The 23,376-nt window shown below is 42.3% G+C and overlaps 1 protein-coding gene across 3 annotated transcripts in view; it reads right to left on the reverse strand.

Moving 5' to 3' along the window:
- plxnb3 (plexin B3) overlaps positions 1 to 23,376 on the reverse strand; it is a 275,840-nt gene that overhangs the window by 127,001 nt on the left and 125,463 nt on the right. For all 3 annotated transcript variants that reach the window (XM_060932435.1, XM_060932436.1, XM_060932434.1), the window contains exon 2: positions 16,135 to 17,257. In XM_060932435.1, the coding sequence (XP_060788418.1) occupies positions 16,135 to 17,244 (1,110 nt within the window). In that variant the 5' untranslated portion in view covers positions 17,245 to 17,257. The remainder of the gene's footprint in view (positions 1 to 16,134; positions 17,258 to 23,376) is intronic.

Below are 23,376 nucleotides of genomic sequence, written 5' to 3' on the forward strand. Positions count from 1 at the left end.
GCTTAGAGCAGCAGCTGGATCGAGTTGTACTGACCCACATACCACAAGCACACCCTTTCACTGACCAACACACACACACACACACACACACACACGTTTTCTCACTATCCTTGTGAGGACCTTCCACTGACATGACTATTATTACAGTTAATTAATGCTGTGCCTGCACCTAAACCAAACCCTAACAACCTCAGTAACGAAAAGGAAACTTTTTGGCTCTTTTATTCATTCATTTATTTAAAAAACGCGACTACAGCAATTTCCTTGTGGGGACCACGCAGATGTTCTCACAAGGTCGAAATCGTCAGATCTTACTATCCTTGTGGTTACATTTGGTCCTCAGTTGTATATAAAACACACACACACACACTGTTTCTTACAAACATGCCCCGCTTTGTGTCTTCCTCCCCCCCACATCCCATTAAAAGCCCCCGTGTGAGTTTCCTCCTTCCTTTCACACATGCCTAAAAAAGAACATCCCGTTTTTTAAATTTTCTCACATGTTCCTGAGATGAAACAGCGGGTTCTTGCAAATGTGCAAGAGTGATTCTTTTTTTAGTGATTTTTCACGCACACTCTAAAATCATGAATAAAACATTTAAATATTGTTCCGCTACACTATACAAGCTTCATAAAACCACAAATGAATGAAACCCATTTCTTTAATTTTATCACATGGTAATAACTTGCTCAATAGACCAACTGATTATTTGTTTTAGTGTTAATTTTTTTAGGGTTTCACATTACAAAAAAGAAATTAAACTGTTTATTCACTCAAAGTGGCTATTATTTTGTGACAGTGACAGAGGTCTGAAGAATCATGCTGCCATCATGTGACACTGGAACTATCGGAAAAACTCCTGACTCGGTTCCTGACTCCAAGCGGATATTTCGGAAACGATTTAAAACAGGATTGCCAACATTTCAATGAATCAAACCACACTGGCATGATTGGTGCGTCCTTCAAAACAAGCTCACAGTCTGAAATTTAACCGAATGCACGTTTCTGTTTGATAAGAGTCCACCATTTTGTTTCGCTTCTTTTGGGTTTCTTTATCCTTTTGGGTACATTCTGTTGTCATGCTTCTTCATTTTAGCCAGCTCTGCTTTGTGTGCTTTGTGAATGGAGGTTGCTTTAAAAATAAAAGAAACAAATAATGCTAAACGACACAATTGGCAGTGTGAAGGAGAAGTGTTTTTAATTTATTGTTTTGGGTGAAAGTCGATACAGTGGAATCCAGTGGCAAACTATGCCACTTATGCAATATTACTGTACATATAAACAACTGTACATGTGTTCATACTGCTGCTGCGCACACTGCCACTTTATTGTACATATAAACATCTGGACATATGGGTTAACAACTGCTAACTGTATATACAACCTTACATGCTTTGTAATCCTGTCCACTTCCCCTTTGTAAATATGCATTTAAATATTTACAAACATCTCTGTATATTGTCCCTGTACATCTGCAGTACTTATTTCTGGCACATTTCTGTAAATAATATTGTATGTTGCACTTCTGATTAGATGCTAACTGCATTTCATTGGCTTTGTACCTGTACTCTGCACAACAAGTGTTGCCAGGCAAAACAAACCTCGCCTGGCAGTCTGGCCTATACACCTTACAAGGTGAATTCGTGACCTTCAGTTTGACATTTCAAAGTCACTCAAGGTCAACATTCATAGTGCTAAATGAAAGCCCACATGGGACTACCTATATGTTGATAATGGCAATATTTCTCAATCATCAGCTGTCAGGTTATAGTCCTATGAAAAAGCCTTGAGTTTGACATTTCAAAAGTCATTCAAGATCAAAGGTCATGGTGGCAACTGACAGTCCACATGGGACTTCTTATATGTTGATAAGGGTCAACATCTGTCTACCATTAACCATTTTAAAGTTATGAGCCTCTGAAAACCCGTGTCATATGTCAGTAATATTAAGTATCTGTCTGTCTTGAACCGTTTCACAGTTATGAGCCTCTGAAAATCCGTGACCCTGCGTATGACCTTTCAAAGTTACTCAAGGTCAAAGGTCATGGTGCCAAATGAAAGCCCATATATGACTTCCTTTTTGTCGATAATATTAAGTATCTATCTTGAACTGTTTCCCAGTTATGAGCCTCTGAAAACCCGTGACCTTGACCCTTGACATTTGACCCCAACCGCTAAGAAAACTATGAGAGACACCCCATCATGTACAGGGCTCGACATTAGCACTTGCCCGATGGCCCGGTGGTGTTTTTAAGTCTTTTGGGCCAGTTCGGGCCACTAAATTTGGCCAAACAGTGGCCCGGACGGGCCAGTACGTTTTCGATACAAATTAACAAATTTTATTACTCATATTTTACCCAGAATTGTGAAGAAATTGTTCGTAAAATGCACCTTTTCGATACAAGGTCCGTCATCTTTGTTTTCGTCACGCTCCGCTCCACGGCAGGAGTGTGTCGTCTTCGTGCATCTTCGGAGATGTTCGGCACTGTTCGGAAGCGCTGTTCGGAAGCGTCATTTTGGTGGGAAAATAGCATCTTGTAGACGAAGACGGTTGCGGCAAGGAGACCATCAGAACGGTGAAATTCAAATAGAAATATGTTCAAACTCCACGCTCCCCAACCTGGCCAAGGCCAGGTAAATAGTTTAAATACGATCGTGCATAAATTAACTATCGGGTGTTAACGAACGGCTTCATTTTGAACTCGGCAGCCAATCAGAACGCGTGACATCACGCTCGGTTTACAACTTGCCAAATCGTAAAACAGCATTTCAACACATGCGCTTTAGCTTCAGATGGTGTAAAATCATTTAGACTTTGTATATTAATATCAAAATTTCAGGATACACTGCCAAGAAATATGGCTACACGTATCAACTTTTAGTGATTAAAGAATGAAGTATAAATGTTGGTTGCTATGACTGAAATAGAAGAACAGATAAAATAATCTGGTAAATTAGATCTGATCCCATATATTACATTATTCAAATATCCAAAGATGATGAAATCTATCAAAATAGCCAAACTAGATCTACATTAGTTCATTACAACAAATAATAACTATTCTGACCCTCTCTGGTACAACCAGACCTTGCTAAACCCAGTATGGACCCTTTTCACGTGACGTCACGACAAACGCGGCCGCCATTTTGGACATGTACTACCAGTAGTTTACCACAGCCAACATTGAGGAACAGCAGCAAAGAAAGTTTTTACTTTCAGCAAGACTTCCATCATGCCACTATATTGTTGTGCACCTGGATGTAGTAACCATCAACAAACAAGGCAAGGTTTATCATTTTATCGGATCCCGACGGAGAAGATGGATAGCGGCCATTAACAGGAAAGATTGGCAGCCCTCGGCATACCAACGCTTGTGTAGTGACCACTTTGTTGGAGGTAAGACGAATCAAATTAGCCAGAAAAGGTATTACATTGCTGTTAACATTCTGTGGCGGCGAGTGTGTAACCAAATAGGTTAAAATAACCCATTGTAACCTCTTTGTTCTTCTGTAGTAGCTATTGTTGACTAGCTAATGTCAACAAGTAGCTAGTATGTTACTGTAGCAATGTTTACGTTCAGTCATTTGGATGACTGTTAAAACTTTTCAGTCTCAAGTTTTTCCTTTACTGTATTTACTAGTTTACTGTAATTATGATCTGGCAGCTATTTACACCGGATCCAGTGTAAATAGCTGCTGGAGCCAACGTCCGAGGTTCCGGAGCGCGCTCCGGCTTGCTCCCCCTCAAATTAAGCAGCGCGCTCCGGCTTGCTCCCGGAGTGCTCCGGCCGAGGTTCCGGAGCGCGCTCCGGCTTGCTCCCCCTCAAATTAAGCAGCGCGCTCCGGCTTGCTCCGGAGCAAGCCGGAGCGCGCTGCTTAATTTGAGGGGGAGCAAGGCGGAGCGCGCTCCGGAACCTCGGCCAGAGCACTCCGGGAGCAAGCCAGAGCGCGCTCCGGAACCTCGGACGTTGGCGTGTATGTGTATGGCGATGGGTTTTTAACGACATAGGTATACAGATCATGTGGGCCGAAGTCAGGTAAAGACGAGGGCTTCGTGTACTTCCGTAAGTCAGTGAACAATCCTGGTGGAAGCAGGTAAACGTCGTTCTCTAAGCCTGCTAACTTCAATTTTTGCAAATACCTCTCCCTCTGCTCGCCCTGTAAATGCCCTACGTCGCTGGATAGTGAAGGTGTTTTCTGCATCTCGCTCCTTTTTCTTTTATGTTTTTCGTTTGTCGCCTTCCTCGCATTCAAACTGATTCGAGCCGAAGTCCACTACATGTCCAAAATGGCGATCGCGTTTACGAAGGTCACGTGACTGAAAAGGGTCTATACCCCCAGTTGCTAGGCTATCTGCTGTTGCCATGGCAACGGTTTATGCAAATTAGCTGAATTAGCAAAAATTTACTACTAGTTCCCCCAAGGGCATATCCTGAAAATTTGGTGTTTATATCTTCTCTTATTAAAAAAAATACATTTCACCCCTTTTTGGCTCACCTGAGCATACCTGTTAATTAGCTAATTAACAGGTAATTAGGGTTATAAATCACCCCTGAGCAGGTAAGGCTTTGCAAAAATCTCACTAGATTATTCCCCAAAGTCCACCCTTTCAGGAAATGTATGGTTTGTCAATGATTCTCATGATATTTTATTAATTAAAAAATAAAACTTCTTCATAGGCAATAAAAATGCCCATTTAAATCCAGCATGATAAGGGTTAGTAGGCCACCCTCAACATTCATCCAGACTTGGGACTGGCCTGTGTGTGTCTTGTGGCTATTATATAAAGGTGTATTTAAAAAGTTAATTGTACTTCTATTTCTATAAGAATATCTACAGTGGTGAGAATTCAATATCTACAGTGTTGAGAATATATGAGCCAAAGTTGAAACCATGACAAAAAAGGAAAATATGTCTACATCACACAGGGTGGGTTACAGGCAAAGCTTATTCTATAAACAAGTTAGTTGCAGGGCGGCACGGTGGTGTAGTGGTTAGCGCTGTCGCCTCACAGCAAGAAGGTCCGGGTTCGAGCCCCGTGGCCGGCGAGGGCCTTTCTGTGCGGAGTTTGCATGTTCTCCCCGTGTCCGCGTGGGTTTTCTCCGGGTGCTCCGGTTTCCCCCACAGTCCAAAGACATGCAGGTTAGGTTAACTGGTGACTCTAAATTGACCGTAGGTGTGAATGTGAGTGTGAATGGTTGTCTGTGTCTATGTGTCAGCCCTGTGATGACCTGGCGACTTGTCCAGGGTGTACCCCGCCTTTCGCCCGTAGTCAGCTGGGATAGGCTCCAGCTTGCCTGCGACCCTGTAGAAGGATAAAGCGGCTAGAGATAATGAGATGAGAAGTTAGTTGCATGGTGAGGCAAAACTTAGCTTATTCTAAAACTTATACAAACAATTGTTAATGTAAAACAGTAATCAACATCATGTGTTAAATGAACAGAGAACAAGAACAAATGAAATTTTTAAATGTAACTAAGAAATTGATAGAACAAGAAATGCAAACAATAAAATATCAATGTGAACAAACAATAAAGATATAATAAATGTTAACAAAATATGAATAATCTTATTTTCATTAATTTCACCTTAAAATGCACCAGAATGCACGAATATGAATTGAAAAATCAAAATTTTCCAGGGGAGGGCCCCCCCCCTTTGTGCAAGCACCTATGGTGCTTGCAGCGGCTGCCTATGGCAGCCGTGGTTCGGGTATCGTGCGCATTCGGGCCACCACATTTTCCATTTGGGCCAGTAACTTTTCAATTCCACTGGCCCAATGGGCCACCAGTGGTAAATGCTTAATGTCTAGGCCTGATGTAGCATATCAATGGAAGCAGAATTGAAAGGCAAACATTTTGGATTTGGTTTGAAGTAAATATGATGAATATGAAGGAAGCTATTGCAAAAAAAAAAAAAAAAAAAAAGGATTTTGACCTTTTGGTGACCTTGACCGGATGACCCTCAAAATGTTGGAGGTTCTACTTGATACCAATGCCCATCTATCCTGAAAGTTTCATAAAGATTGGTCCAGCTGTTTTCCCGTAATGTTGCTGACAAAAAAAGCAAAAACAAAGAAACCCCACCAAAAACAATACCTCGCCCCCTGGTGGACTCTGTCCCGGGCGAGGTAATAAAGTTGAATCTAATCTAATCCAATCTAATCAGAGATTCTCTGCCTACACAGACTATCTGCGCTGGCTACTCGATTCCAAGAAAAAAAATTTTAAACTTGCCTTTTAATGTTCAAGCAATTTATATCGTCTCTGCTGCCATTAATTTGCTGCAAATCCAATTATTCCACCATGAAATTGTCTTTGATGCAGGTCTAGCATGACTGGAAGCGACGCCATATTTGTTGATTGATTCTCGCGCTCTGATTGGCTGAGGTGTACCACATGACCACGCCATAGTGTATGTAGCTATGTTACAGAGCCAGGCAGCGTACTACAGAAGGTAACTGTGAAAGCCAAGTACAGAAACATCTGAAGGGAAATTTCATACATATTTTTCATGTATTTTATAAGGAAATGGTGAGTAATTTATTAGCTGAGAAGCTACCAGAAGGCATGTAATTAAAAAATTTTCTAGGGGGGCATATGCCCATACTCCCCCCCCCCAGCATTAGCGCGCCTTTGGCGCTGCAAATTCCAGAGCCACCTACTACTTTTTTTATTAGCCGGCTACTTCAGATTGCCCCTGTGCACAAAGTGAGCTCCATGAAGACATGGTTTACCATGTTGTTGGAGTGGAACAAAATCAGTGCACAGAGCCCTGACCTCAACCTCAACCCCACTGAACACCTTTGGGATAAACAGGAATGCCGACTGCACTCCAGACCTCCTCACCCTACGCCGGCACCTGATCTCATTAATGCTCTTGCAGCTGAGTGAACACAAATCCCCACAGACACACGCCAAAATCTAGTGGAAAGACTTCCCAGAAGAGTGGTGCTCATTATAACAGCAAAGGATGCTCACGTAGCACATATGGGTGTGATGGTCCACAAATTTTTGTTCATATAGCGTGCACTCTAGCACAAAAACTTCATAATTTTGAGTTTGAAACAGACAAAGAGATAATGGGGAGGGGGAGATGATGTTAAACCAGCATCATTACTGAGAAATGACCAGTATCGGCTTCTGAGTGTATCTCTGAATGGCCATCGATATCACTGGTATCACGGTATGGAATGGTCCAGGCAGTGAATTTGTTCTAGTGTTACACACACACAGTGCTGTGTGGATTAGTGTTGTCTCTGGCAGCTTGAGCCTAATCTGTGTCAGCGCTGAGGCAGCTGCCCTCTGTCTGCTCTACAGAACTGTGATGTGAGCCCAGACAGCCCTGATGAGTCTTCCCCGTATGTTCCACTCTGTAACATCTCTTCACCTCACTGTCACACTCTGACCCTGCTAATGTGCTCAAAACGGTCAACCAGACCCGAATAAAAAAGTGAAAAAGTCTCCAGGCAGAGTGCCAGTGAAAAAGTCGCTTAGCATGCAGGATTGTTCTTGTTCCGAATACAGTTCATTACAGTATAGAGTGGCTATGTGACCATATGTGCTCTAAAATACAGTACAGATTTTCATTTAAGGGCTTTGATTAGTTCTTGCATCACCTTTTATAGCATTATATGCTAATGCACAGTAAACCAACCCCGAAATGCGACTTTGACAAATTACCAGCCCAAGGCCATTTTTCTAATGCAATCATGAGGTAACCCACACAAACTGGAAGCAACACACAATGGAAGCGTTTAACAACTTTTCCTTACCGCACTTCAAATTACTTAAATAGTGATTTATATTTTTGATATAGTTTTATATTAAATCTTTAAGAGGAAACGGCACATTTTTCAGGGACTTTTTTTGGTTTGTTTTTTAGCCATTAAAATTTTTCCTGGTCACAATTTTTTGTAATTCCTAACCATTTTTAAGGCAGCATTTATTGTTATTATACAACCATACATATATTTAACAGTTATTCCACGAAATCGAGTCGTACACGAGCTGATAGCCGACGAGGCGCGTAGCACTGAGTCAGCTATAAACCATGTACGATGAGATTGAGTGGAATAGCTTATTTTTTTCCACATTCGCTGGATTTTGAGAAACAGAGCAATTTTATTTTCATTTTTTGTAAATTTGATAAATAAAAACTTTACACAAAATGGCCGACAAAATCATTTCCGCTTAGAATGTAAACAAACCGGCGAAATTACAGGAGCAATTTGCGAAAAATTCTATAATAATAATAATAATGCTTGAAAAATTAAAAAAAAAGATACGTTCTTACCATCAAATACTTTTATTTCATATTTTGTTGCTTTTTTGTATTTTTGGGGGGTTTTGTTTTCGAGTAGAGTTTTTATTTTGTCCTCGGTTGGTTCAGCAACACGCTCTGCCATTTTGTTTTTCTCTACTCACGGTATACAAGCTGATATTCTAGTAGTAGAGTAGCCAATGAGAGCTTTGATAGCCAATGAGAGCAACGATTGCTCATATCCAGCGAACGTGGACAGAATAAAAATACATACATACTTTCAAACACACCAAACATGTAATTTAGACACTAGCAATTAGGCTAATCCGTTCGTTAACCGCTTTACCCTGGTCAGGGTTGCGGTGGATCTCGAGTCTATCCCAGGAACACTCCTTTGATGGGACACCAGTCTGTGAGCGGACACGGTCACACACTCAGTCACACCTAGGGGCAATTCAGAGTCGCCAATTGAGCAGCTGAAGCATAAAAGCCTTGCTCAGTAGTAGCTTGGTCATGCTGAGAGTTAAAGCTTCAATATCCCAGAGCCTTAACTGCCCTAACTGCTGAGCACTACCCTTGCATGAAACAAATCAAGACAGTAAATTCCTTCAAAATGAAGAAAATACTCTTAAATATGCAAATTTACTCTTAATCCTGTAGTGAAGCTACACAGGACAAACATGACTGCAATGTGGTTATCACGCTTGACGAGATTCCTGTATGAATTCTACATTTTCTTTCCACTCAAAAATCTTAGCAAGGAACTAAAGAACACTGCACTGTTTGCAAATTACCATGCTACACGTTTCATCATATCACGCTCTGTATCATGTAAAACAATGTGAAAAAATTATCATATAAATGGGCAGAAAACTGTCTAACCAGATCAGCATAATTATGTCTCTGTTATTCTGCTCATATAGGATAATCATGCTTATTTACTATATTAATTATTTAGTCATGGTTCACAAAATGCGACCTTCAAGGATGTAAAGCAGGTCTAACATCATTACAATTTCACAACAGCACACAATTTTGATCCATGTTCTGATAAAAACAGTGTTTCACAATCAGAAATCAGGTTTGGTAATTGTCCTGGTCCAGGTGACAACATACAGAATCCAGTATGAATGCTGACGATGATGCGCATATGGTGTTCCTATTCTATACACCAAACTGTACTAATAACAATATGGTGTATTATTATACATACAGGACACTTTTACCATGGAATAAAAACGTGCTCTATTCCCTTCTAGCGGGTTTCATTCATTTGGTTCGATAGCATGCAATATTGTTAGCATATCGCTTATCCTACGTGTATTACGTCACTCTACCCAATGGAGAATGAGCGTTGAATATGGTTTACGATATTGCATGGTTATCAAGACAACATGACGTCATACGTCGGAGTTGATGTGAACATCCAATGAGAAAGTTTTCCGTTGTGCATGCGCAGAAGCATTTCTTTATTCGTCGGGAAAGTGAAAGATGCGCTGAACACCAGAAAGGCTACCAAAAGTTCATTAGATATTCTTCACGCATATTTACAAGAGAAAAACATACCAACGGACATCGAAAAACTGGAAGAGAGATACGTCAGAGATGTAAAACTTCCATGTTAGCAAGCGACTGTGACAATTTGTAAACAAATATGGCCGCCAGGTTTGCTTCATGAAATACAGAAGATTTTGAGAGAATTTTGAAAGAGAAAAACGCATTCAACATCTGAAAGGAATGTGTATGTATAATAATAATAATAATAATTAAAGCCGCAAGCGGCCTCGACGGGCCCTCGCGCCAGCGGCCAAGGGGGGCGGGGGCATGCTTCCCCGCGAAAGACCGTAAAGAGTTAGCTTGCCAAGTTTGACAAATCAGAAGCTGCAATATCATTTTTGCCATAACCAGCACCCCCAGGGGCGAAAGTGCACAAAATTTGGCGCATATGTCAGGTGAGCTATAAAGAGTTTGCGTATGAAGTTTGATGACAATTGAGTAAATAGAAGATGAGATATAGATTTTTGAAGAATAAATTTTTTGGTTTTTCCCATGTCAGTAGGTGGCGCTATGCTGTACATGAGCGATTATGAGTTGGAAAAATAAGTGTCTACAACAGCAACGTACTATCACAAGGTAGTGGTGTGAAGGAAAAGCATAATGGAATTATTTACCAAAAACCCGTTTTGGAGCAATTGCGTCGGCCAAAAACAGCGCCCCCCATGGACGAAAATTTCCAAAACGTGGTATACATGACATGGGAGGTAGTAAGGGGGTGGCCGCGAAGTTTGACCAAATTTGAGGAAAGATTGGAATTTTCGCCCAAAAGTAGCGCCCCCAGTGGCGAAATATCACAGAAATTGGGTAACATGTCAGAAGCCCAATGAGTGATTTGCTTGTGAAGTATGAGCAGTTTTGAGCAATCAGAAGATTTGTTATGAATTTTAAAGCATCGAAAATTTTGCATCGACAATTGATTGACGTATAACTTCTGAAGGGTTTATCCGACGTGAAACATATTTAGTAACTTTTGTCAGCCATGTCTGTAGATGATGTGTATCAATTTTGGTGACATTCCTATGAACGGTCTAGGAGGAGTTGCGCCGTCTTCGTGGCCATGCATTTCGCACAAAAGTGAAATTACCTCACTTCCTGTTGGGCGTGGCTAATGCACTGGCATTACATTTTTGTCCGGCTTAGTGAGATACATATGCGCACCAAATGGCATGCCACTACTACAAACTATATGGCAACCAGGCACCTTAATGCGGGAGACCAAAATCACAACGAGTTAGGGGGCGCTATAGAGGCCCTGAGGCCCGCCTGGATCTGGGCTTCTGGTTCTCAGTAGCGGTGGCAGTCTAAGAAAAAGGAGCCAAATTTCGTGCGTTGTCGACCATGGCAAGCGCCCCAATAAGGGTCTTGTACAGAGTTTGCTTGCCAAGTTTGACAAATCAGAAGCTGCAATATCATTTCCGCCATAACCAGCACCCCCAGGGGCGAAAGTGCACAAAATTTGGCGTACATGTCAGGTGAGCTATGAAGAGTTTGTGTATGAAGTTTGATGACAATTGAGTAAGTAGAAGATGAGATATAGATTTTTGAAGAATAAATTTTTTGGTTTTTCCCATGTCAGTAGGTGGCGCTATGCTGTACATGAGCGATTATGAGTTGGAAAAATAAGTGTCTACAACAGCAACGCACTATCACAAGGTAGTGGTGTGAAGGAAAAGCATTATGGAATTATTTACCAAAAACCCCTTTTGGAGCAATTGCGTCGGCCACAAACAGCGCCCCCCATGGACGAAAATTCCCAAAATGTGGTATACATGACATGGGAGGTAGTAAGAGGGAGGTCGTGAAGTTTGACCAAATTTGAGGAAAGATTGGAATTTTTGCCCAAAAATAGCGCCCCCAGTGGCGAAATATCACAGAAATTGGGTAACATGTCAGAAGCCCAATGAGTGATTAGCGTGTGAAGTATGAGCAGTCTTGAGCAATCAGAAGATTTGTTATGAATTTTTAAGCATGTAAAATTTTGCATCGAAAATTGATTGACGTATAACTTCTGAACGGTTTATGCTACGTGAAACGTATTTAGTAACTTTTGTCAGCCATGTCTGTAGATGATGTGTATCAATTTTGGTGACATTCCTATGAACGGTCTAGGAGGAGTTGCGCCGTCTTCGTGGCCATGCATTTCGCACAAAAGTGAAATTACCTCACTTCCTGTTGGGCGTGGCTAATGCATTGGCATTACATTTTTGTCCGGCTTAGTGCGATACATATGCGTACCAAATGGCATGCCACTACTACAAACTACATGGCAACCAGGCACGTTAATGCGGGAGACCAAAATCACAACGACTTAGGGGGCGCTATAGAGGCCCTGAGCCCCGGCCAAGTTTGGGCTTTTGGTTCTGAGTAGCGGTGGCAATTCTCGGAACTGGTGCCAAATTTCGTGCGTTTTCGCCCATGGCAAGCGCCCCGAAAATGGCCCAACAGCGGAGAAAAATAAAGAAGAAGAAGAAGACGGAAGAATAATAATAGTGAACTCTTACAAGAACAATAGGGCCTTCGCCCATAGGGCTCGGGCCCTAATAATAATAATAATAATGGTAAAAATTGGCTGGCTTTTTTTGTGGTATATCAGATATATTCCATTCAGCTACTCATCTTCAACTCGTTCAATATCATGCTAGCTGAATGGATCTGATTTCCCACTCAACGCCAGCCGATATTATTTAAATGCAAGTATATAAATATAACCAATTGCAACAGCATTAAAACAGCTATGTGCAAAACTCTGCGTCTCCCATTTCTGTTTCTGTATAAAAACTAGGGGTGTAACGGTACATGTATTTGTACCGGACTGTTTTGGTACAGGAATTTCAGCACGGTACAGATGTGTACTGAATGCAGTCTTTAACAGTAGGCTTTTTTGCGTACTTCAAACCCGAGTTCCCACACGAACATGTTAAGTGGCGGACCGTACGTTTGTTAAGTCTCCGCCTCGCACTTCGAGCGCACTACACACACAGCCAAGCTAGCAAACGTCATGGGTAATGTAAACGAGAAGCCAGAGCTTGAAGACCCACCCTTATCATTAAGGTCTCCTGTTTGGGAACACTTCGGTTTCCTGGTGAAATACAACAACGGACAAAGACAAGTGGATAAGATGAAAGCACTGGGTCAACATTGTTCAGTAGTAATCGGTTACGCTTCTGGCAACACATTTCACATCAAACTTAATCACTCATGTGAAACAGCACCACACGAATGTGAATATAACCTCTGTCCCAAGCGAGAGGGTATTTTCTACAGCTGGAGACACTGTAATTGCCAGCAAATCTGCCCTTTCAGAGGACAATGTGGACAACTTAATCTTTCTGAAGAAAAAAAAGAAAAAGTTGAACGAATCTGAACAGGCCTACAAGCTGGAGCTGTTGATGCTGCTTGTCAGTCAATATGGAAAAGTTAATTTCATTTTAACTTATTTGAGAATCTTATTTATTGGAGATGTTATCAGTTGTTTGCATCAGTATTCTGTTTTTTATTCTATTTTATTTTTATACATGGGGCGGCACGGTGGTGTAGTGGTTAGCGCTGTCGCCTCACAGCAAGAAGGTCCTGGGTTTGAGCCCCGGGGCCAGCGAGGGCCTTTCTGTGTGGAGTTTGCATGTTCTCCCCGTGTCCGCGTGGGTTTCCTCCGGGTGCTCCGGTTTCCCCCACAGTCCAAAGACATGCAGGTTAGGTTAACTGGTGACTCTAAATTGACCGTAGGTGTGAATGTGAGTGTGAATGGTTGTCTGTGTCTATGTGTCAGCCCTGCGATGACCTGGCGACTTGTCCAGGGTGTACCCCGCCTTTCGCCCGTAGTCAGCTGGGATAGGCTCCAGCTTGCCTGCGACCCTGTAGAACAGGATAAAGCGGCTAGAGATAATGAGATGAGATGAGATGAGATGTTATCAGTTGTTTGCATCAGTATTCTGTTTTTTATTCTATTTTATTTTTATACATGGGGCGGCACGGTGGTGTAGTGGTTAGCGCTGTCGCCTCACAGCAAGAAGGTCCTGGGTTTGAGCCCCGGGGCCAGCGAGGGCCTTTCTGTGTGGAGTTTGCATGTTCTCCCCGTGTCCGCGTGGGTTTCCTCCGGGTGCTCCGGTTTCCCCCACAGTCCAAAGACATGCAGGTTAGGTTAACTGGTGACTCTAAATTGACCGTAGGTGTGAATGTGAGTGTGAATGGTTGTCTGTGTCTATGTGTCAGCCCTGTGATGACCTGGCGACTTGTCCAGGGTGTACCCCGCCTTTCGCCCGTAGTCAGCTGGGATAGGCTCCAGCTTGCCTGCGACCCTGTAGAACAGGATAAAGCGGCTAGAGATAATGAGATGAGATTTTTATACATTATTTTTTAGTAAGTTTCATTTAAAATGATATTTAAAAACTATAAACTGTTGATGTAGCCCTGCGATGACCTGGCGACTTGTCCAGGGTGTACCCCGCCTCTTGCCCATAGTCAACTGGGATAGGCTCCAGCTTGCCTGCGACCCTGTAGAACAGGATAAAGCGGCTACAGATAATGGATGGATGGATGGATGGAAACTGTTGATGTTTACAAAAGTTCATAATAAACAACCTGCAATGAACTGAACCGTGACTTCAAAACCGAGGTACGTACTGAACCGTGATTTTTGTGTACCATTACACCCCTAATAAAAACCAGAACAACAATCCAAAACATGAAAAATCAACAGAAAAATAGTCTGAAAAGAACTGAAGGAAACAAGTCAGCGGTTTGCTCCAACTCTCTTCAACTCCGGATCTGAATAGACAAAGGAAGTGTTTGACATCTGGGAGAGTTATAACCAAAAAGTGAACAAGACATGCAAAGACTAGTCGAACCATATGACAAGAGATTAAAAAAAGTTATCACATCCAAAAAAAAAAAAGGAGATTTTAAACTGACCTTGATTTTTTTTAACTTTACAAACACTATTTCATATAACAATAATAATTTATTACATTTATATAGTGCTATATCTGTACACGCTATAGTGCTTTACAATTAAAAAAAAATGCAAACAAACAACGAGCGCGTCAATGATGGCGTAGCTCACTCAGGACCCGTCTAATCCAGAAGGAACGATCTAAAGTGGGCCACCTTGCGCAATAAATGCTGCAAGCGATATACACTATATACAAGCTATATACATCCTAGGAATACCGACCTATTTGCCAGAAAGAATCCGGAATGGCGAGGAATTGACTGAGAAGAAGCCATTTTTGTTTAACTGCTTATTAAGGCTTAATTAGTCCATAACTTCATTAATAATTGCAATTAAGCAAATCTGGGTAGAAGTTATATGCACCCTACCTTCATGCCGAAAAGAATCAAAATCGGTGAAGAATTGAGGGAGAAGACGCGATTTGTGTGGAAACTGCTCGTTAGGGCTTAATTACTCCATATCTTCATTATTAATTGCAATTATGTGAGTTTGGGTTGAAGCTATATGCACCCCAGGCAGACCTACCTTCCTGCCAAAAAGAATAAAAATTGGTGAAGAATTGAGAGAGAAGCAGCGATTTTTGTGAAATGTGGATGACGCCGGACAACACATGATGGGATATCACTTGTCGGCCGGATGAGCTAATAATTATACTTAAAGTTTAAAATCACTACAGAATAAAAATTTAAATCATTAAAATTCAATAAACAAGTCAGAATCTAAGAAGCATGAGCTGATTTCAATCGGAAAGTTGTCAATTGTATCTTGAAATTGTTAATGTTTACACATGACTTAAGTTCACTCGGCAAGGTATTTTATAACTCGGGACCTGTGTAGGCTTGCATTCTTCCACCAGATGAATCTCTCTTGATACTAGGAACCACCGAATCATTGTGGTTGTCTGCTCTAGTTCTTTTTAGGGGTCTTTTCAGTCTAAGTTCTTTGAGGTACGGTAGAGAAAGGCCATCTGTGAAAATTAACTTACACTAAACATCTTGCTGGTTAAAATACATTTCTCTGTCTTTTTTTCCAACCTGTCCCAAACTATTACACTCAAATTTATTTAACCAACAGTAAACAATGACGCATACAGCTGAACTTAATCCTTCCTGTACCGCAGTAAATACGTGAGCTTCGTTCCCTTATGACCTTTTAAAAACCCACACTCATTACTCCTTTTCTTCACAAACTCCAAACCAAAACATCCACGTTTTTTTTTTGTCTCCCAACCTTTCATAAGACAAAACAGTGACTTAAGTCTGTGAAATAATTAAATCTGTATTGTCCGCAATATCTGAACGCTATTACAGTGTAGCCGAGTAGCACGTAATGTAACCCAAACATTAATGTTTTCGTGATGACTCACCTGAGGAAGCTTGAGGCACTTGGAGGAGACTTCGTACGCGATGTACGCCTCCTGCTCTTTGTCTCCTTTTCCTTCCTGTGTGTAGCACAGAAACTGTGTCTGGTTCAGCACCTGATCCAGTTTCTCCATGCTGTACACACATAGTGCCGAGCGCCCTGTGGGCGTGGGTGTCGACACCTGCCCTGCCGCCATGGCAACAAAGATGGTGGCTTTTCCAAGGTAAGTTCCCATGGCAGCTGCCTGTGCCAGGTTGTAGCCTCCTGTGCAGCTCAGTGGTACCTCCACATACGAGTAAAAGCTGGGGTCTCCGGCACAAAGGCGTGATATGTATGTCTGATAATCACGTGTGTTCAACGTATCGCGACGTGAGAACAGGAAATAAATGTGTGTGCCATGGTGCAGTGCCTTCACAAACTGGTTGTTGTACTCGGAGTAACTGCCCACTACAAGCTTACCCAGTTCCTCGTGTGAAAACGCAGGAGAGGACTGGTACTGCTCAAGGCGGCGCATTGTGATTGGTGGAATTCCACCGGGTCCTTTGCTGGTGTAGCCTCGTCCCACAAGCATGAGGCGCATGCCCTTGTGCTCGTTGAGCACGGCCACGGTGAAGACACGCGGGTCATTGGCAGCGACGTACTGTGTGTCCACGGGGTTGGCCGTGTGGTACAGCACCTGGGAGACATTGGCCAGGCTGCGCTTCTCGCAGATGCCTTGTAGCACAGTGCCGCACACAATCAGGCTCTGTGCTTGTGACCCTTCCTGTTTTTCCAGGAGCAGCAGCTGGTTGGTGTTGTCAGTCTGGCGTGCCTGGCTGCAGTCTTTAGGCTCAATCGGGGGCAAACAGTCAGGGCTGTCCAGCGTGGGCCCTGTTTTGCCCCATGAGATGAGCTGGAGGTCTGGGGAGAGATGGTAGAGCGCGTTAACTGCACCTACATAGACATAGCCTGAGCTGGAGTCCAGTAAGAGGTGGTTAAAGCGCGAGTCGTACAAGGAGATGAAGGTCGGGGGATTGGTGAGGCCAAAGAGGGGCATGGGGGGCAACAACAGGAACAGCACCAAGGGCCACCAGCAGATGGCGTGGAGGAGCAGCAGGGGAGCAGCAGCCGGCATGGCACCCCCTTACCTGTTAGAGAGACAGACAGAGAGAGAATACGGTAAGGGAAAAACAAGATAGGAATGAATGTGGGGTGGGGGTTTTTTTGGGAAAAAAGTGTTGCAGGGATGGCAGGAAGGCAAAAGAGAGGGCACACGAAAGCATTTCATGAATTCAGAAAGAGCACAATAGAACCAGAGCAAAGGAAGAACACAGCGCAGAAAAAAATAGTGCATGAAAGGAAGGAAGCAAACAGGGGAAAGGATGGAAAGTTTGGTACAGTATAAGAGAAAGGAAACACATGGAAGAATGATTGCAAGATAGTTGTAGAGGGACACATTGAATAATAGAGAGAGAAAAACAGAGAGAGAGAGAGAGAGAGAGAGAGAGAGAAAATAAGGAGAGAGGGCAAAAAAGACAATAGTTAGGTTAACACAAACACACCAGAGAGAATATGTTCTGCAGTGCCTTAGTATACAACACAAAGGCTTGCTGCTTCAAACAGATTCTTCTGTTCTTCAAAGTCCTGTCACCTTCAGAAGAACGGCGGAGGACATTCAGCTCCGACCCGGCATCTCTCTCAGCTAGCCTCAATCAAACTGCTGCTTTGCAGACACAGAAGCGCAACAGCATCTGCTGCGTTCATTCACAAAGGGCAGATGTGCAAACCATAAGCTACTTTTGGTATCATCTGAGACACACTCATAAGAACGACGGATGAAGGAACGAGTAGAAGTAGATACGAGTAGACGTTCAGTGCTAAATTACACGTCCCGTGACATGATGTAACTACTTAGCGCTTCTTGAATTTTATGAAATTTTATCACCAGAATCAGACGTGGAAAGTAATGGCACCTGAAACCAGACACATCTTGAAAGCAGACACCATTCTGTTTCTCTACATATGAAAACTGTCAGACCTGCTTGGGACTCAACTTTGACTAATTTGTGTTAAAACACAGAACGTTATTTCATTCCAAAAGAGAGAGAGAGAGAGAGAGAGAGAGGAAAAAAATGGTATCAAAGGACACCGAGTGAGAGGGGGAAAAAAAAGTAGAGTGAGAGGAGCATTGGAGGGGAGACGAGTCATCTTTAATTCATTTGGCAGCAGCAGAAGTCTTGGGGGCCTGCTGCTGCTGCTGCTGTATGAAAGATGAGAGAGTGGAGTTAGTGGGGTCGATCAGTATGCACAACGTTTTACCTCCTCATCTCCCCTCTTCAAAGCCTCAGCTCAAAGGCCTGTTTGACACGCTAGCCAGATTAGCCACTTCTTTTCAATTAGGCCTCGGCTTTGCGAGATTGTAGAAACACCTTGTTTATTAGGAGTGAAGGCGGAACATTGCCTTCCACGCCACGCCTCGGCCTTCCAGTGGGAGACGCTCATGCTGGCCTGCATTAAAGTACATGATCAAAAGGCTGGTAAAAAATAAAACAAAAATAAAACTGTGCGCTAACTGGCAACAAACCTCACCACTGACAATTTTTAAAAGATTTTAAGCTAATGTTGTCCGGGTAGACAATTGTGGAAAGCTTCCTGTGCATCCAGTGATGCTAGGGCTGTATTAACAGATGTAATAAGTCTCCACCTACTATCTATTTTAAATAGTTTGCTGTGCTTAATTAATTTCTTTGTGCTTCCTCTGAGAGGAAAAAGGGAAGATGGAAAAATTATGTGTGATTAATATATCATTAGCAACTACTTTTGAGAAATAATAATAATAATAATAATAACCAAAATAGCAAAATGAGTACAAAAAACTGATTAGGTCTATGATATCAGTGACAAACCATGGCCTAAAAACACAAGAGTAAAAAGCCAAGACCTTCACAGAGGCCCCACCCTGCCAAATAAATTAAGAAGTGTTACTGAGGGGGGGAAAAAAAGGGTGTGTCACCTACAACATCCTCCATGAAATCACAGGCAAGAGACAAAACAGACAACAAAACCGGAGGACGTCTCCTGGATCTGCACTGCCCACATACGTGTACGTGTGTGCCTTTCTAACCCGGGGAGGAAAGAGAAGCGAACAAAAGGCTGATATAATAGAGTGCAGGGGGTCTCGCTCGCTGTCAAAACATCCAATTTCATGGCTCAAATTTGAAACGAGCGTTTTCTGCACGATCAGCGTTCAACAATATCTCTCTCTCTCCTCTACAGTGTCTCGTTCTCTCTTCTTAAATGATAATAAGCCTTCCAGGGCATATGAGAAGGAAAGAGAGGAAAACACACACACACACGCACGCACTCAGCTGAGTGACAGAACTTCTTTGTGCGGGGAATTGAAAGAGAAAGGCATGAGGGGGGCTGTATTGGGAGACGAGCTCTTCCTTACACTTTGGAATGAGCTGTGTTGTTTGATGGGATGAAAGTAAATGGGGTTGATTTTTGCTTAGCGACGTTGCGATAACAGACTCGGTGCAGCTTCTTGGAGTCTGCTGAATGACTGGATGCTTTCTCTGACACAGCGCACGGTTAATGGAGGCAGCAGAGCTGAACACTACTGAAGAATTTTTTTAAGACTTTAACAGGCTCAGATTCCAAATCTGACCTTTGACTCTGGTTACGCCTACTCGTTCCCTACCCTCTCTCATTTTCTTTCTCTCTTCTGGTCAGTGGTGTGTTGCAGAGAGCTCATCTTTGGCATGTTGCTTAGTTGGCTGCAGAGTGCTGTCAAAATTCCACCCATTTCCCTCAGAAACAGACATCCGGGCAATTATAATGGTGTGTGTTGCACCATACAATGATAAACGGAAACACAGAAACACACCAACCCACACATGCAGAGCCTTTCTCAGCTGCACAGAAGTACTACAATTTTTGGCAACAGAAAACTCAACAGCACTGGCCAACAGTTCAGTACCAATGGTTCCAGCTGCTCAAAACTGACGCTACCAAGAACTAATGCAATTCGTGGGGTTAACACTACTCACTGCTACATCCTACAAACACTGAATAAAATTACAGCTACGTTTGAGTTGCTTTATTCTCTACGCATCTGTATTTTTGATTCAGCAAATTTCTTCTACAGCACAATCCATCCAGCCATCCATTTTCTGCACCGCTTATCTGTCAGGGTCAAGGTTCTTTATTTGTCACTTACAAATTACATACATATGATGTAATGTCTTTCTTTAATTCTTCATCCCACACTGCATCAGTACACACAACCAAAAACAACAACGAAATATATTTAAACACTACTGGCTTTTTTTCATGGTATATCAGATATATTCCATTCGGCTAGAACTCGTCTTTAACCCATTCAATATCATGCTAGCTGAATGGAATATATCTGATATAACACGAAAAAAAGCCAGCCAATATTATTATTATTATTATTATTATTCATACACATTCCTTTTGGGTGTTCAACGCGTTTTTCTCTTTCAAAATTCTCTCAAAATTTTCCGTATTTAACGAAGCAAACCTGGCAGCCATTTTTGTTTACAAATTGTCACAGTCGCTCACTAGCGCAGAAGTTTTACGTCTCCGACGTGTGACGTCATGTTGCCTTGACAACCATGCAATATTGTAAACCATATTCAACACTCATTCTCCATTGGGTAGAGTGGTGTAATACACGTAGGATAAGTGATATACTAACGATATTGCATGCTATTAAACCAAATGACTGAAACCCGCTAGAAGGGTATAGAACACGTTTTTATTCCACCGAAAAAGTGTCCTGTATGGATAATAATATCAATTATTACACATATGGGCCACTTTTTCCATGGAATAAAAACATATATTCTATTCCGTTCTAGCGGCTTTATTGATGGCATGCAATATTATCATATCGCTTATCCTCCATGTATTACGCCACTCTACCCAATGGAGAATGAGCGCTGAATATGGTTTACAATATTGCACATTGTCAAGACAACACGACGTCACACGCGAAGATCCAATGACAAAACTTTTCTGTTGCGCATGTGCACAATCATTTCTTTGTTGACCGGGAGAGAGAGAAAAAGGGGTTAACTCAGTGCTCGGTTTAAGCATTAAATAAAACTGAAACTAAAAACATGCTGAACACCCGAAAGGCTACCAAAACTTCATTATATATTCTTCACGCATATTTACAGGAGAAAAACAGACCTCAAAAAACCGGAAAAGAGACACGTTGGAGATGTAAAACTTCCGCGCTAGTGAGTGACTGACCGTTTGTTCACAAAAATGGCCGCGAGGTTTGCTTCATTAAAAGCCGAAGATTTCAAGAGAAAGACGCGCTGAACACCCGAAAGGCTACCAAAACTTCCCTGGATATTCTTCACGCATTTAATCTTCACGCATTAAATATATGGAAAAACTGGAAAAGACACACGTCAGAGACGTAAAACTTCCGCGCCAGCGAGTGACTGACAGTTTGTTCACAAAAATGGCTGCGAGGTTTGCTTCATTAAAAACCGTAGATTTAAAGTGACAGACGCACTGAACACCCAAAAGGCTACAAAAATTTCACTGGATATTCTTCACGCATATTTACAAGAGAAAAACATACCAATGGACATCAAAACCTGGAAAAGAGAGCAACAGCAGAAATATAAAGTTCTACTTGGAGGTGAGGAAAAGTGATGGAGACTTTTCCAAGAGGACTTCACTCAGCAAAGCCCTTTTGTTTTGAACAACTGCAATGGAACAATGAACTACAACCAAGAGTAACTTTGAACTTGCACTCTCAACCTGTATATCGCTTGCTGGGTTGCTGTTCAGGGTTTTTGGACTTGTACCATTTTTATTGTTAGAACTTTGACTTTGTACATGTACATTGGATTGACAGAACACTGAATTACATTTGATCAGATTCATCAATCAATATTTGTAAGTTACCCCCTGTTCTTAACTTTTTGTAAAATCTATAATTGTTCCAGCGAATGTGTATGTAGAATCATAATAATATTGGCTGGTTTTTTTCATAGTATATCAAATATATTCCATTCAGCTAGAACTCGTCTTCAACTTGTTCAATATCATGCTAGCTGAATGGAATATATATGATATACCACTCAAAGCCAGCCAATTTTATTTAAATATAAAATGATGCAGGGAAGCTAGAGTCAAGCCCAGCTGACTTTGGAGGTGGGATACACCCTCACCCTGGGCAAGTTGCCAATCTATCGCAGGGCTAACACAGAGATGAACAACCATTCGCACTCACATTCACACCTATGGGCAATTTAGAGGAGCAAAATGACCTCATCTTCATGTCTTTGGACTGTGGGAGGAAACCAGAGCACCTGCTTGCTGTGAAGCGACAGTGATAAATATTGCACCACCATATCGCTCCAACACGACACACACAAAATAGTTTCAATTTTTATTCATATCAAGTCATACCTTCCTTATTGTTTATCGTTCATTCATTTTTGTGAGCAGTCAAATGAAATTAAAATGATTTTTTCCCCCAAACAATTTACTGCTTTAATATCAACAGATCTTCGATTAAGGTACATGAATCCTTTCATCATGGCACACCTTCAGCCTGTTCAGTTTAGTCATTCTTCCTCCGTTGGTAGCGATAGCTTTATTTGTGATAAGTGCAGATTAGTTAGCTCTCTGACGGAGAAGATTACAGTGCCAAAAGCGTGTATCCAGGCTTTAGAGAAGGCCAGTGAGAACGAGAACAGTGTAGTTTCTGTAGGGGAAGTCTGGATGCCCTAGGTGGAGTTAGTAATCCCCCAACTCCAGCATTAGAGCCCTTACAGCGAGGCAAATGGGTGACGGCTCAGCGGCATAAGCGTAGAGCCAAAGCTACCGCTGAGGCTCGCCCATGGGAGCACCACTCCTCTCCGCGTCACGTGTCGAACAGGTTTGCTCTCCTTAGTGATGCACCCACTGAGAAACCTGAAAGAGCTCTGGTTATAGGGGACTCTATCATACGGCATGTGAAATTAGCTCAGCCTTTAGGGGCACCAGCAGCTTTAGTCAGGTGTATACCGGGAGCCAGGGTGCCAGACATAGCAGGTAATCTTAGGGTCCTAGGTAAGCACAAGTTCTCAAAGATAGTTATCCATGCAGGAGCTAATGATATATGCCTTCGTCAGTTTGAGGTTACCAAGAGTAACTTTGTAGAGGTGTTTAAATTAGCGAAGGCGATGTCCGATGCTGTAGTACGCTCTGGCCCCATCCCAATGCGGCGTGGCGA

Source organism: Neoarius graeffei, chromosome 10, assembly GCF_027579695.1.
Source record: "Neoarius graeffei isolate fNeoGra1 chromosome 10, fNeoGra1.pri, whole genome shotgun sequence".
In the NCBI taxonomy this organism is placed as follows: domain Eukaryota; kingdom Metazoa; phylum Chordata; class Actinopteri; order Siluriformes; family Ariidae; genus Neoarius; species Neoarius graeffei.